At 28.9% G+C, this 15,701-nt stretch overlaps 2 protein-coding genes across 4 annotated transcripts; both read right to left on the reverse strand.

The window, feature by feature from the left end:
• Positions 1-6,878, reverse strand: LOC110606477 (transcription factor bHLH80). Of its 3 annotated transcripts, XM_021745291.2 has the most exons (4): positions 6,359-6,878; positions 5,982-6,125; positions 5,818-5,883; positions 1-914 (listed from the first exon to the last, which is right to left on the reverse strand). In XM_021745291.2, exons 1-4 carry the CDS (start codon positions 6,821-6,823, stop codon positions 822-824), a joined length of 768 nt encoding a protein of 255 aa, XP_021600983.1. In that variant the 5' UTR covers positions 6,824-6,878; the 3' UTR covers positions 1-821. The 3 variants fall into 3 exon arrangements, with proteins under 3 accessions (XP_021600983.1, XP_043809147.1, XP_021600984.2); XM_043953212.1 differs by lacking the exon at positions 1-914 and having other exon boundaries at positions 5,330-5,883; positions 6,401-6,878; XM_021745292.2 differs by lacking the exon at positions 1-914 and having other exon boundaries at positions 5,330-5,883.
• A 4,833-nt stretch (positions 6,879-11,711) lies between these two features.
• On the reverse strand, positions 11,712-15,701 carry LOC110606465 (protein NRT1/ PTR FAMILY 5.10). Its single transcript, XM_021745267.2, has 4 exons — positions 15,504-15,701; positions 15,199-15,416; positions 12,711-13,252; positions 11,712-12,612 (listed from the first exon to the last, which is right to left on the reverse strand). The coding sequence occupies exons 1-4, from the start codon at positions 15,652-15,654 to the stop codon at positions 11,796-11,798; spliced, it is 1,728 nt and encodes a 575-aa protein (XP_021600959.1). The 5' UTR covers positions 15,655-15,701; the 3' UTR covers positions 11,712-11,795.

Genomic DNA, 15,701 nt, shown 5'->3' on the forward strand with positions numbered 1-15,701 from the left:
CCTTCACCAAACAGAACATTGAGAGATCCATCTGATGGGCCCGTATGATGAAGCAAGAAGAAAGCCAGATCTATCATGGATCAGGTTCATGGAGCAGGAGAAGAAAAATATTTATCATACTCTTTATTTATTTTATATTTTTTTTGACGTAGCATTTTTTTCACTTTTTCAATAATAAATTGGTAAATCATATATAACTCGGGACAAATATAGCAAGATACAACAAAATTGCGGTTATCAAAAAACTATATTCATACAAAAATTTGAGAAAGCAAGCAAAATTCATAAGTTATGTTTAATATTCTCAAAGCTATTATTATTTTATTAAGACGCTCATTTTCGATTACAAGCAAATGAAAATGTCCAACTTCTTTTCCATTCTAATATCTCAAAGCGATTGCCAACACCAATGCACCCTCGAATAGTGACTTGAAAATTTACATTGTCAACTATTTCCTCTAGAGAAGTTCACCCTCCACCTTAGCCAAAAGTTGGGAGTAAAGATGAAAGTAATTTCCAATGCAAAACTGAAACTCATTAAATATCAAAAGTTCCCTTATACGCATTTAGCTTTTGAATTAAAATGCAACCTCCAAATTATCCTAGTTCAAAATTGTAGCTTTCACATTCCCATCACCGCTAGATAGCTCAATGATTAACCAAAAAGCAATATGAGAGAGAGTTTCCTCAATAATTACAAGGATAAAATGTATATATATATATAAGAAAATGTGCCCACAAACTCTAGCTTAACTAGAGCGATGATCAAACAAAAGAGTACCGAAGGTGCAATCAATGAGCAAACTACCAGGGAATTAAAGTTATTGTAAAAGGCAAAAAACCCCTGTCCAAGCCCTCAGACTTTTCCAATTTTCTCCATTTGAGCCCCTACTCTTCAATTGTGCATTATTGACCTAGTGAAGTCTCCAATTTAAAGACAATAAGGACTTAACATTGCAAAGGAAAAAAATAAAAAGAAAAAATTTGTTAATGGTAATTTAAAAAAATATAAAACATAATGCAATCCACTTTCATTGTGAAAAAAAAAAACTATTGACGTTAGGGAGGAATAAAAAATGCATCACCAATTCATAGGCTATATATATTCCGTCAAATAAGTCTTAAAGTAACGCTGTTCCGCTCTGGTTACCGAAATCAAATTTTTCAATTTTTTTACTTTTAGAAACCATATTTGAAATTAAATTTCAGTACAATTTCGGTTTCATTCTAGTTCTAATTTTTTTTTTAACTTTTAGTTTCAATTTCAATTTAAATCTTGATTTTTTTTTTAAATAAAATACTAATATTCTTAGATTTATTTTAACATAGTAAATAAAAAACATCGAAATAATAACAAAAATAGGAATGTTAGTATATATTATATATAATTCTTTGTAAGAATTTTATTTTATTTTATATTTAATTATTAATTATATAATATTGATCAAAATATGCATATGTGTAGTCGATATATAATTATATATTATATTATTTGATGTTATATGAGACTCGTTTAAAATAGGCAGTAAGTCGTCACTATTAGATATGGTCACGTGACAAGAATCAGATATACATATACGCGGTCCCACCTATAGAAAGAAAATCCTAGAACTTCAAGATAGGTCGGTCTCAAGTCGAACAAACTCGCCCTCTCAATTTCGGGGCAAATCTCCATAAGGAATTTACCATTAAACAGTTACAATTCAGCAGATCCCCTTTAAGTCTGCGATCATGGGATTTCTGATCAATTAGCTAGTGAAGATCTCTTACCAACAAACCAGCCACATCATCATCGGATTATCAGGAAATACTATATTTATCTCCATCTTCTTACAATATAAAAGGAGAATGATTACAGAGGCAAATGTATGTTATTCTTTAACACAAATACTCTCAAGTTATCTATATTCGCCTCATTCTCCATATTACTGACTTGAGCGTCGAGTGGCTACCGTGGTTACCCACCACCACCTCACATTCTCTTTCTGCAGAATTAGCCAATCACAACACAGCTCCATTTCAGGCCACCTTATCATTTTAGTTTTTGCAACATCATTTGGTTCCATTGCCATGAGACTCCATTGAATTCACTTTGTTCACTTGGATTAAAATCGATCTCTTTTCCCTTTTCTCTTAAAAAGTAAAACCGGTCTCTTATCCCTTTTCTCTTAAAAAGAAATCTATCTTTTATCTCTCAAAATGGCCGACAATTCACGAGTTGCTGCTAAGGTTGCTAACGATGAGGATACTATCATTTTTTCCACTCCTGATAGTGGACAAGGCACACCCTCTATGGTCAATCCCAACAATCTGAGTATTGAGCAAATACTCCAGTACGTTAGAAAGTTGCAGGTTATTTTCGAGCAATACAAAATTTAGAAAGAGGCATTACTCATGGCTCCCAGGGGAAGGGAAGAAGTCTTTGTAGGTACCTTAGGAACTCAAACAAAGGCAATCCAGACGTGATCTAAATGGAAGGACAAGTTTGATGAAGGAGAGCCATCAGACGATGCTTCGAAGCAGACCGGCTGGAAGTCGATACGGGTTGCTCAAAGGTACCGAGAAGGATGGGAAGAGAACAAAAGGACGAGTCAAAAGCAAGGCCAAAACCCGAAAAAGCAAGAGTGTGAGGGAGACCACAGAAGTTACTCGGTCTCCCAAGAAAGGAATGGTTGAAGTAAGTATAAGAAATGTACCCCATTGAACAACTCACGAACGCATATTTTAATGTGGATTAGGAAAATGGCAAGAAGATGAGGTAGCCTCTCAAACTCAACCCTAAGAAAGCTGAAAAACGAGACAGGACCAGGTATTGCCATTTTTATGAAGACCACAGTATGTAACGTAAGAGTGCTAGGGCAATTGAAAGATGAGATCGAAAGATTATTAGGAAACGTCACACTTTGGAAGTTCACCAAAAAGAGTAGAAAAGATAGGAGGCCCGAGCTTGAGGTAACAATTCCCAAAACCATCTGACAGTGAATTTATGGGGGGGTTATTCATGTGATTGCAGGAGGACCGAGTGTTAATAGAGGTGACAATAAGGAGAATATCACAAATGTCCAGCTCTTGAGTCAAATCTCGAGATTTGAAATTGGTCAAGTCAGACGACCGAGTCTTTTATTTTATTCTTAGAGAAATATTAGTGATTTATGAAAATGTTATAAAACTATGATGCATTCTTCAAACTTTTTGTTTTATAGGAAAATCAAAATCGTTGGATGGATGAAAGTGTGGAGACAAGAACAAAGGACATAAGGCCATCCAGACATGGATCCCGCCTATAATTCGGGCATTGGTGCACAGAAATAAACATTCATAAAAGACTACAAGGTCATCCGGATATAGGTCCCGCATATAATCCGGGGTATTTGTCCGCGAAAACAAACATTCATAAAAGATCACAAGGCCATCTGGGCATTGGTCCTGCATATAATCCGGGTATTGATCCGCGAAAACAAATATTCACAAAAGGCCACAAGGCCATCCAGACATAAGTCTTACATAATCAAGGCATTCAATTCCAGGCCGCAAGGCGGGTATATGCCAGGCTGACTTAGTGGGTGTTAGTTCCAAGAAGTTTCTAAGGCATTTGATGCCAGGTAGACTTACCGGGTGTTAGTCCCAATAAGTTTCTAAGGCATTTGATGCTAGACCTCAAGGTGGGTGTAAGCTAGGCCGACCAACTGAATGCTAGTCTCGCTTCACAAGAAGTTTCTAAGACATTTGATGCCAGTAGGCCTCAAGGCGGGTATAAGCCAGGTTGAGCAACCGGGTGTTAGTCCCGCTTCACGAGAAGGTCCTAAGGCATTTCATGCCAGGCCATAAGGCATCTACGTCAGGCCGACTAACCGAGTGTTAATTCCATTTCACGAAAATATTGTAAGGCATTTGATGTCAGGTCGCAAGGCGGGTATATGCAAGGTCGACTAATCAAAAGTTATTTTCGCTTCACAAGAAGCTTCTAAGGCATTCGATACCTAAGCCATAAAGAGGATATGAGCCAGACCATGTGACTGAAAGCATTGGTTCCATCTCACCTAGAGAATCACAGGCATGTGTCGCTGCTCTTACAATCTCTCCCGAAAATTTAAAAATTTTTGCAAGGAGATAAATAACTAAAAACTCATCAGGGCTAGTCAGGAAAAGAAAATGCTAGGAAAAGACAGGGCCACGTGGCAAGGATCTGATAAACCTATACGCGGTTCCATCCGTAGAAAAGAAGACCCTGGAACTTCAAGTTGGCTCAGGACAGGTCGGCCTCAGGTCGGACAGACTCGCTTTCTCAACTTCAGGCGAGTCTCCATAAGGAAGTTACCATTAAACAACTATAATCCAGCAGATCCCCTTTATGCTTACAATCACGAAATTTTCGACCAATTAGTCGGTAAAGGTCCCTTATCAACAAACGGCACATCATCACCGAATTATCAAGAAATACTATAATTATCTTTATCTTCTTATAGTATAAAAGGAGAACGATTATAGAGAAAAATGTACGCTATTCTCTTAAAGAAATACTCTCAAGTTATCTATATTCGTCTAATTTTTCATAATACTAACTTGAACGTCGGAGTGGCTGCCGTGGACACCCACCATCTCACATTCTCTTTCTCGCAGGATTAACCAATCACAACACAGCTCTATTTTAGGCCACCTTATCATTTTAGTTTCTACAACATTATTACTAATATGTGATTCACTCATATAATTTAAAAATATAGAATAATTAATACATTATTATGTCTAAAATAATAACTATATATATATATATATATATATATATATATGTATATATATATATATACTATTTAGGTAGAATAAACTATAATTAACTAATTAAATCATTTAAATCGTTAGAAATTTATAATAATTAATTAAAATATCTTTAGAAATTTATAAAAACTAATTAGAATATATATAGCTATTTTATACTAATTTGTTAACATCTATTTAATAGTCAGGAGAAAATAGTTAAATTATTTTGAATATAAAAAAAAAACAGAGTGTATATAAACACCATCAATAATTATAAAATTAAGATATAAATATTTTAAATAGAATCAAATAATTTTAGTAATATTACTTATAAAATTATACTGAAACTATATAAAATACACAATATATTATTGAAATCACATAATGAAATCATAATATTATTAAAATTATTTAAAATATATAATCATATTTTTGGTATGATTTGAATTTGGTGCGAGTTCAGTACGGTTCCAGATAAAAAATTAAAATCAGAATTAAATAGTTAAAAATAAATTTGATTTAATTTTTATAATATTAAATTTTTTTTAGTTCTAGTTTGATTTAATTTAATTTTTCAATTCGATTCGTGATCCCTTAAATTGAAAAACTTGTAAGTTTTAAAATTGGATAATAATAACTCATAAATGAATCCAAAAAATTTCAAGGAATCAAAAAAGTCTTTCCCTATTATAAAAGATCATCACTGCAACATATTTTACCTTTAACATTTTCCCCTTAAAAAAAGATAAATTTAAGGAGAATTTTCTAGGGAAAAAGAATGACCTTTGTATCTCATGATTGTTGACATGTGATGTACTTTAGTGAAAGTAAAGTAGAACTAGTTATAGGATAAAATAGATCATAAATTTTTTATTTAATAATGTAGATCATAGTTATCACATGATTTTTATGTTTTCACTTAAAAATATAAATTTCACTCATCTTGAACTTGTACTTCAGCAATCTCACTATTACTAAATGTGAAAAGAGTGATTTACAACCAGAATTTACAAAAATCTCTTCACTAATTGTCATTATTAATAAATTAATAAAAATTACCTTATCCATGTTTGGAACAAGCTCCTGAAGCTTCCTTATTCGGTCACTGATTCGAGTTCTTCGAACCTAAAAAGAAAAAGGTTGAAGCTTACTTAGGACTGACAACAAACACTTTAGCTACATATTATAGAGTGAAAAATGTAGCAGAAAATGATTCCGCTTACCCTCTCTGCAATACTCCGAGGATGTGTTGCGCAGCCTCTCTTCGCGCGAACCCTATAAGGTACTGAATCCTCCAAGAGCTTCTCTATCTCCATCTCCATTAAAGTAGAGACCTCACCTGCTACTCGTCCACTTTGTTCCCCTTTCTGACGAACCAGAAATCAAAATGACCAGAAATCGGAAACAAACAAATACCAAAATCAGCTATGACCGTCTCTCTCTCTCTCTCTCTTTCTCTCTGTTTCTCTCCCTCATAAGCAACTTTAATTAAACACCATCTTTTCCAGAATCCCACACAAAGTTAACAAAATAGTTGATGAAAGAGAGTGTACAGACCAAGTTAAAAAGCTATAGTAGTTGAAAGTTGATGTAAACTTACCAGCAGAGATGGATATTTAGTAGAAGGGTGATGCAACTCAACCTCTCTAGCTTTTTCACCGGATGGAGACACATCCATCGGCGATATGTAGTCGTAATTCGACGGAATCCCAAAGCTGGAAAAGTACCCATCACTCCCGGGGCCAGAATCACCAAGAAAATCAGCAGGAGAGCTGTTTTGTCTCTGAAAACCAGTGGGTTCAAACAAATTACCCGATAGAAACGAAGACGACAAAGAAGAAGAAGAAGCGAGCGGAACAGAATTTCTCGTTGGATTATTAGATGCGAGTAGCTGAGTCAAGGTCCGGTTGGGCTTCAATGGGTCCTCCTCTTCTTCGTCTTCAAGAAGCGCTTCTAACCAAGTGGCTGGAGCTGAGCGAAAGCGGGCAAGCCCACTTCCAATCAGTTCACTACCGCCGCCGCCTCCTCTACTAGAGTTGCCGCTAACCAAAGGCGTCGGTTGCATCCGCTTTCTGAGCGAATTCAGTTGAGAGCTCCGCTGTTTGTTTAGAGGGAACCGAAAATCTTTTCCTTCTCGGTATGAAGTTATAACCACTAAATTAAAGGATGTATAATTTTGACTTATCAATACTTTAAATTAATTTATAAACTCTAAAAATAAATTATGAGTTTATTTATAATATTTTATAAATTTATACGTGTAGCTTTTAAGTTAAAAATAAATAAATTAAATTGACTAGTTTTTCATTTTCTTGTAATTATAAATATAAATTGATATTATTTTCCATTTAATTTTAAAATTTAACCACAAATTTTATTTAATATCATTTTCAATATTTTTAAAAATAAATATATTTATATCAATCATTTATCAATTATTTATAATCATTTTAACTAAACATATAATTATTTAAAATTAAATTTAAAATTACTTAATATTTATAAGCTAATTTTTAATAAAATTAAATACCTTCTAAACATTTATATTTATATATTTATATAAACTTATTTTTATATAAAATTAAATTTAAAAAAAAATTCTAAACTATTCGCATTTTAATATATATATATATATATATATATATATTTTAAACTATAAAAATTAATTAATATATAGTAAACTAACCCTATATTTATCTAAATTTTATTATTAAATTTATTAAAAATATTATATCATTATATGCAATACTAAAATTTAATATTTTAATATAACTGATAATTATTAAAAGAAATTCAAATTTTATGAATTTAACAATTATACCAAACATTTTTCTAAGAAATATATCCCTAATTAATTTTTCAATTTAATTTAATTTTTAATTTTAATTCGATTATTTTATCATTTCAAATGATATATTTTCTGATAATTTATTTTCAATATTTTTTTATATTAATAAATATAATTTTTTATATAATTATATATAATAAGTGTTGTGATAAATTCTAGTAAATCAAAAAATATAATTTTTTTTATTTAAAAAATTAGTTATATTTATTATATTATCTTTAATTAGACTGAAACTCAATTTAATAAATTTAAAATGACTAAATTTTTATTAAATAAAATATAAATTATAGTCATAAATTAATTTGAATTTAATTATTTTTTATTAATTAATTTGATTATTGACTTTTAATTTTATTAAAATATAATTAATTTGTTAAGCATTGAGAATCTTGATTATAACTACATAAAAAAATATTATATTTTTAATGAAAAATAAAAAAAAATTACCAGCTCTTATACATATATCATTTAAAATTATAAATAAATTGAATTAAAATTAAAAATCAACTAAATGAAAAAATTGATTTAAAATATATTTATTAAAAATAAATTAAACATATAATTATTAAAATTTGTAATATTTTTAAATTTTTTAATAATTATATATTTAAATTATATTAAAATATTAATTTTTTATACTGACCGAACAACATTTTCATTATTCTTAGATTTTATTAGATGTAGAAAAAAATAAAAGTAAAAATCAGTATTTTTTTTGTTTTATTTTTATGTACATCATTTCTCTTTTAAGGACAAACATTTGGTTAGTCGAATTAAAATTTTAGCTGAATTTTAATAACTTTTATAAGATTAATTGAATCAAATTAATAATTCAAAATATTCAATGAATTATTGGTCATAATTCGAATTAATTGAAATGAAATAAAAAAATATGTAAATTTTTTGTGTTTTTAATTATTTAAATATATAAATAAAATTCTTTATAAAAATAATAAATATAACTTATTTTAATAAAATAATGCTTATAAATTTAATATTAGTAATGAAATTAAAGAAACAACCATTATAAGTAATATTTTAATAATAAAATTATAATTAAATATATTAATTAATAAAAATTTTGTTATTTTAATTAGTTGAGTTATCAAATCAAAGATTGATTAAGACCAAATTATGGCAAATGAGAATGACGGAACTAAGTTATTGACCAAATTAAATTTAAATATTTCAAAAAAAAAAAGGAAATATATTTAAGAAATATAATCTCGAGGTTTTTAGGGATTGACGTGTGTGTCTTATCAAAATTTAGGGATTAAATGGCAAATTTTCTCTTTTTTTATATGGAATGTCTATAGAACCTGTATACCCACATCCCTGCGATTCTCACACGTGGACCGTCCAATGAAAAAAGATGATGATGATATTAGATCGGAGGGTGTGATACTGTGATTAATGGTGGATGTTCTTTTTTTCTCTAAGGATTAATGGAGGATAAGGTACGCATTAAGAGGAAAGAGAAAATGATTTTACTCCCCCTCGACGTCATCGTTTTCAGGAATTGAATACTGTAGAGAATTAACGGTTAAAAACCCCAAGGAGGAAGTTGAGAGCGTGGAAAGTACGGTCCAATGAGGAGAAAGTAGAGAAATAAGAAGCGCGTGGACGAGAGAGCGTGGAATTGGGAAAGGCGGTTTAATATGGGCGGTGTACGAGTTGCTTTTTGTGGCAAATTTAAGGAGAGAGGTTGCCACTCTAGTACTGCACATTTATAGAAAGGGTGAATGGAAAATTATATTTTAGTTTATAATTTTTTATCTAAATAATAGATTAATCATTATATTTTTAAAATAAAATTTTTAAAATTTTAAATTTTATTTTTATTCAAATTAAAACTCCTTCTATTCTCCGTTAATGGTAAGAAATAATTTCTTATTTCTAAAATATTTTTTCTTTAATTTTAAACACAAAAATTTACTCATAAATAATTCATTCTAAACAAAGGTCAATTACATTTGTAAAATCTCTTTTCTCACTCTGCTTAAAATCAAAACAATTATGTTTACTAATTGTTTGGGCAGAAAGAGCCTGCAAAACTAGAAGGATAAAAAAGCAAATTTTATGTTAATATAATAAAAATAAATAGTAAATAAATACAGTAAATATAAAAAAATTGTAAAAAAAAAAAAAACTCACCACAAACCACTGCTTTTAAAGCTGGACCAAAAGCAAATTTCCTGTGTTGTGGATCGGTGATCTCGATTTTGTGTTTATGCGATTTATTATTTCTATTTTGGAGATCGTTTTGCATTTAGAATTTTATTTTCTCTGTGTTATTTGAGTTTTTAAAATTTTTTAGTGTGCCCGATTTGAGGTTTTTGATATTCTTCTTTCTTTTCTAATAGCTAGCATTTATAGGTCTTGTGTTGCAGATGTTGTGGCTAGTCGCTCAATAATTGGAAGTTGTTTCTAGAGAGAGTTTTCGTTATACGCTCAATAGAAATTTTGTTGTATGTGCCGACGACGGTGACTCTAGAATTTCCACGATCAAACTATGGTAAATCTAGCTTCTGCTAGGCTCCAGAGTTCGACTGGTGACTGTTCTTATCCCCCGTTAAACTGTGTTTCCTATTGATCTTGGCTAGTGCTTTCTTCACCCAATATTAATGGTAAGTCTAGTTTCTGCTAGGCTCTAGAATTTGACTAGTGACTGTTCTTATTCCCTGTTAAACTGTATCTCCTATTAATTTTAGTGGTCGGTCTTCTCTTTTAGTTGATGTCTTCTAAAGACATTCGTTTTTTCTCTCATCAGCTAGTTGCTTGTCTCGAGATTAGTGGTGGTGGTATGGTTCTATAGAGTGGAATATCGAAACAGTTTTTATCGGTGATTTTGCGTATGGTTTTTTTTATTTTATTTTAATTTTTGGTTTGGATTTATTGGATTAATTTATCTGAGTTGTTGAGTTTGATTAGTGGGTTGGATTGGTATCATAAGCTGAGATAGTTTGAATTACTTTATTTGGGCTAAATTCGAGTTCTATTTTATATAAATTTTTTCCATTTAAATCATGAAAACGGTAGCCAGTAATAAAAAACATATTCTGTCATTTATATTGTTCTGAAAATGTATGCTAAACTATCTAGAAATATTTCCACAATATTTTGATTCACACATTTTAACCAAGAGAATAATTAATATAATTTTCAAAATTTTATAAATATTTTATTTAATTTTTAAAATAAAAAAATTAATTAATCAATTTAACTATATTATTCTTATAACATTTAATAAAATTTATAATATAGGAGTTATCTAGAGAATTTTTAAAAACTATAACTGTTTTTTTTAAATAAATATTTTTATTTTTTTCTTTAAGTTAATAGTTTTCTGTAATTCTAATTAAAAGAAAATTATCATAATACAAAACTCTCAATAGATAATTCATCTCTTCTTTTATGAAAGTAAATGACTGTAGAAAACACCAATTTTAAACCAATAAAAAAAATCTAAACTTCCACAGAAATTTGTGGTTTAATTAAATTAAAAAAATTCAGCAAGTATTTGATTGAAGTAACTGAATAGAAAATTTTCAAACTTCCATAAATTACTAAAATTTCATTTATTTGATTGATTTTTTTTTTTACATTAAGCTTTTTATTTTTTTTATTATAAAAAAAATAAAATATTTTTCTTAATTTAGTTAAATTATTTTTAAAAATATAATTTTTTTTAATTTAAATCAAATAAAATCTAAAAATACGTAGTACCATTAACAAAATCACCATATTAACATTTATTAAGCTCAATTAAACTCTAAATTAATGGCAATTAAGTTAAATTAAAATGTAAAAAGAATTAATCGTCAATCTCGAAATTGAAAGCTTTCTTCCTACTTTATGTTCTTATCCTTTTCTAAAGAGTTTAATCGATAATATTTTTTTTTAAAAGAAAAAATCAGAATGGAGTTTTAAATTCCTTTTAGGAGTTGGTGTGCAGTGCTAAGAGGAATAGGGTTTCTGGAAATTCAATTAAAGCTCAATTTTGTTCTTAATTTTTTTTTCATGATTATATAATTCCATCTTTATTCTTTATTCAAATTAATCCATTTTTTAAGTTCATATTTTGATTAAAAAAAATTAAAATAATTAATTTTCTAATTTTTAATATTTAAAATATTACTCCATCATAGTTTTTACCATTTTACTAGGGGAGGCAGTACAATTTACACATCTAACTTTCATTTCCCTTCCTATAAATATATGATCTAGCAAAAATCAAGTAGGCAAGAAACCCTATTACACTAAGTGCAGCAAGTAGCCAATAAAAATAATCAAGATGGGCCCTATTAAGATTGTTTGAAAACCAGCTATCTTGCCCATCTTTACTTGTTGCTTTGTCAATGACAGAGACTAGAAAACTACTTAGAAACTGTCCTACACCTAACACACTAAGGTAGAGTGAGAGACCTACACTTCTCAATCCCTCTGGAACTTGATCATAGAAAAACTCTTGAAGGCCAACAATGGTGAACACATCAGCAACACCACATAACACATATTGAGGTACTAACCACCAAATGGTCATGGGAATTGTCGCATTTGGCAGATCAACCATCCCATGTTCTTCTGCAATTTTGAGTCTTTTCTTCTCTACTAAAGCTGCAATTACCATAGAAAGAGTAGATATAATCATTCCTGTCCCAATTCTTTGAAGCATAGCAATGCCAGAGAGGTTCCCAGTTAAAGAACTTGCTAGAGGGACAAAAATACGATCGTATATAGGAATAGAGAGAATAATGGCAAAGCCAATGAAGGTTTGAAGTGAAGCAGCTGGAATTTGGAATCCTGCGAAAATTGTTCTATCCATTGTAACTCCTTGCTTTGTGAAGAAAGTAGCTGATTGTGCAAATGCAATTGCGTATGCCAAGCATGTAGCCCATATTGGAATAAGGCTTAACAATGCCTTTGTTTCTTTGACATCGCTGACACTACATTTCTCTTGATCTTCCATCGAACCATCTCGGGCGAGCAATGCTTTATTGAGGAACCTTCCATAACAGAGAAATTGCTAGGTTAGACAAATTTTAGCAAATGAAGAGTGAGCTTTTTTTTGAACCACACAGGTAAATCATTTGTACTTTCTTACTTGAATTGCTCAAAATTTTGATCGTCCATGTAAGTTTCTTCATCAGCAGCTACGCCAAAAGGAGCACTTCGCCAATTCCTGGCCGCTCTGACAATTACCCTACCAATTCTTATAAATGGATTTCTCTCATTTCCTTTGATACTATACCTATAAGTTCTACTTCCAAGCAAGAAAACAACTAATGCAGCAAACATCAAAATGCAGGGGATTCCAAATCCAAGAACCCAATTAAGTTTTTCTTGGATGTAAACAACTACTATAACTGATAAATTAATGCCCGCAGAATAACTAAAATACCACCAATTGAAAAATGACCTTTTTGCTACACTCTCCTTAGGATCTAGTCCATTAAATTGATCAGCTCCAAAAGCCTGAACACAAGGCTTGTGCCCCCCTTGCCCAACAGCTACTAGATACAGAGAGAAGAAGAATAGGATTGCTTGGAATGTAGGAGGAGAACAAGATGTGCCATTTTTGGTGTTCTCACATTCAGAAACATCAACAGAAGTTAGGGTGGCTGATAGAGTCAACAAGCTCAGTCCCTGCGGGTCGTTTCCAATATTCAGACATTAACAATTCTTATTGCAATAAAATGAACACTATGCTCCTGTTTGGAATGTATTTCTTTAAAAAAAAAAATTGAATTTTATTAGCTCTTGTTTGGAATATATTTTTTTTTAAAAAAATAAATTTTATTAGCCTTATTTGGAATACTTAATTTTAAAAAAATTCAAAAGAAATAATTTTTTTTATATACTTTTATGTTCGGTAAAATTAATAATATAAAAATTTAATTCTCTTAAATTCTCACGAGAATTAATTTTCGATTAAAAATAAATTTTATCAAAATTATTAAAATTTTATAAAAAATGATTTCACTTATGACTATTTATATCAAAATTATTTAATTAGTCCTTGAAAACTCTTTCAATTTTCTTTTTCTTTTATTTTTTATTTTGTATTTGTTTTAATTTTAAACTTATTTATTATTTTAATTAATAATTTCTCTTTATAAAAATTATTTTAATTTAATAATGACTATTAATATTTAATACATTTATAATTAATATTAAAAAATTTATTATATTATGTTATTAATTAAAAAAAACAGATTTTATATTTTTTATAATAAAAAATTATATAAAATTCAGATTTTAAATATTATAAAAATATTAATAATAATTTTTCGATCAATAAAAATGATTATTATTTATAAAGATAAATATTTATGTTTACTTTAAGAATAATAATAATAAATAAATTAATTTAATTTAAATTTATTATTAATTTACATAATATAATCGAATTATATTATATTTAAATTAATTTAAATTTTTTAATGAATAGAAATAAATTACATTTTATGAATAAAATTCAACTATTTTTTTTAGAAGAAATGCATATCAAATAAGGGTTTAATAAAATCTAATTCATTTCAATTCATAAAAAAAATTCTTTCAAAATAATAAACTTCAATTAAATTCATTTATTTTAAACAAATTAATAAAAATCCATATTGATTTATTTCCTTCATTATTCTTTTTATTTCTAAACTAAATACAAATATTTGTTTTATAAATAACAATTATTTTTTTACATTGAAAATATTTTTTAATGTCATTATTCATATTTTCACACTATTTAAAATTTAAACTTTACATTTTTTTACCATTAAAAAATATAAATAAGATAAATATTATTTTAAAAATTACAAAATAATATAATAAATTTCTTAATTTCAATTATAAATGTATTAAATATTAGTACCTTATATTAAATTAAATTATAAAGAAAACAATTATTGATTAAGAAAATACAAATAAATTTAAAGTTAAAATAAATAAAAAATAAAAAATATACAATTTTTAAAACTAATTAAATAATTTTAATATAAATAATTTTAAGTGAAATCATTTTTTACAAAATTTTAACAATTTTGATAAGATTTATTTTTTAATCTAAAATTATAAAAAATTAAATACTTATAAAAATTAAAAAAAAAGTTGAATTCTTACTTTTTAATTTTACTAATTATAAAAATTATAAAAAAAATCAATTTTTTAAATTTTTTCAAAATTTATCATTTCAAACAACAACGGGTATATGCTTGCTTTCCTGCTTGTATTTGCCATATCAGGATTAACAGATGTTATAAAGTAAAAGATAACAATTCTTCTGTTTTCGTACAGTGATTAGAACTATGATCAATAAAATAAAAATAAATTGACTTCTAAATTAGAATAAACTTTAAAATATTATTTACCCCTTTGAAAATACAACCAGCTGATTCACGTGATGATTTTTTTATTCTTCTTCTCCTACCCTAATTTATTTCCTTCCCTAATTTCCTTTTTACAAAAGATTAAATAAAGGGGAAAAAATCGAAAACAGCAAATTGAAATTTCTTATGGAAATCTGGACGTAATGAATCAAGAATCAAAAACTGTCTTCTAAAGGGAGAGAAATTAATCAAAGATGCGATACTTACCAAGATGTAGATGAGAGAAGCAAAAAGGATGGTGCGGTGGCGGCCAAGAAAAGAATCCGCCACAAACCCTCCTAAAAGCGGCAGAAGAGTGGCGGTGCCTGACCATGTGTTGACATTCTCAGCCGCAATTGCGGTGGACTGGCCAAGAGAACTCGTTAGGTACGATATAAGGTTGGAAGATATCCCATAGTACGCAAATCTCTCAGCCACTTCCACAGCTACAGAGATTAATTGGTTTTAGCAATAATTTTTTCTGTTTATGCTGAATTTTGATAGTCTGAGTTGAATGAAAGAAAGAAATTAACCTATGATGAATGATGCTGATCTCCATCCGCCGGAGCTTGATCGGTGGGCCGGACGGCCGTTATAGTCAACTGTTCCATCCACCGTGTCTTCCATTAATGGAGTAGCAATGGAGGTGGTGGTGGAGGTGGTAGAGAGATCAGAGGTGGCCATTGGCTTCTATGAGACTTTGGAGAAGTTGAACTCCATTGCTTGAGAGT

This window comes from Manihot esculenta, chromosome 18, assembly GCF_001659605.2.
Source record: "Manihot esculenta cultivar AM560-2 chromosome 18, M.esculenta_v8, whole genome shotgun sequence".
NCBI classification, from domain to species: domain Eukaryota; kingdom Viridiplantae; phylum Streptophyta; class Magnoliopsida; order Malpighiales; family Euphorbiaceae; genus Manihot; species Manihot esculenta.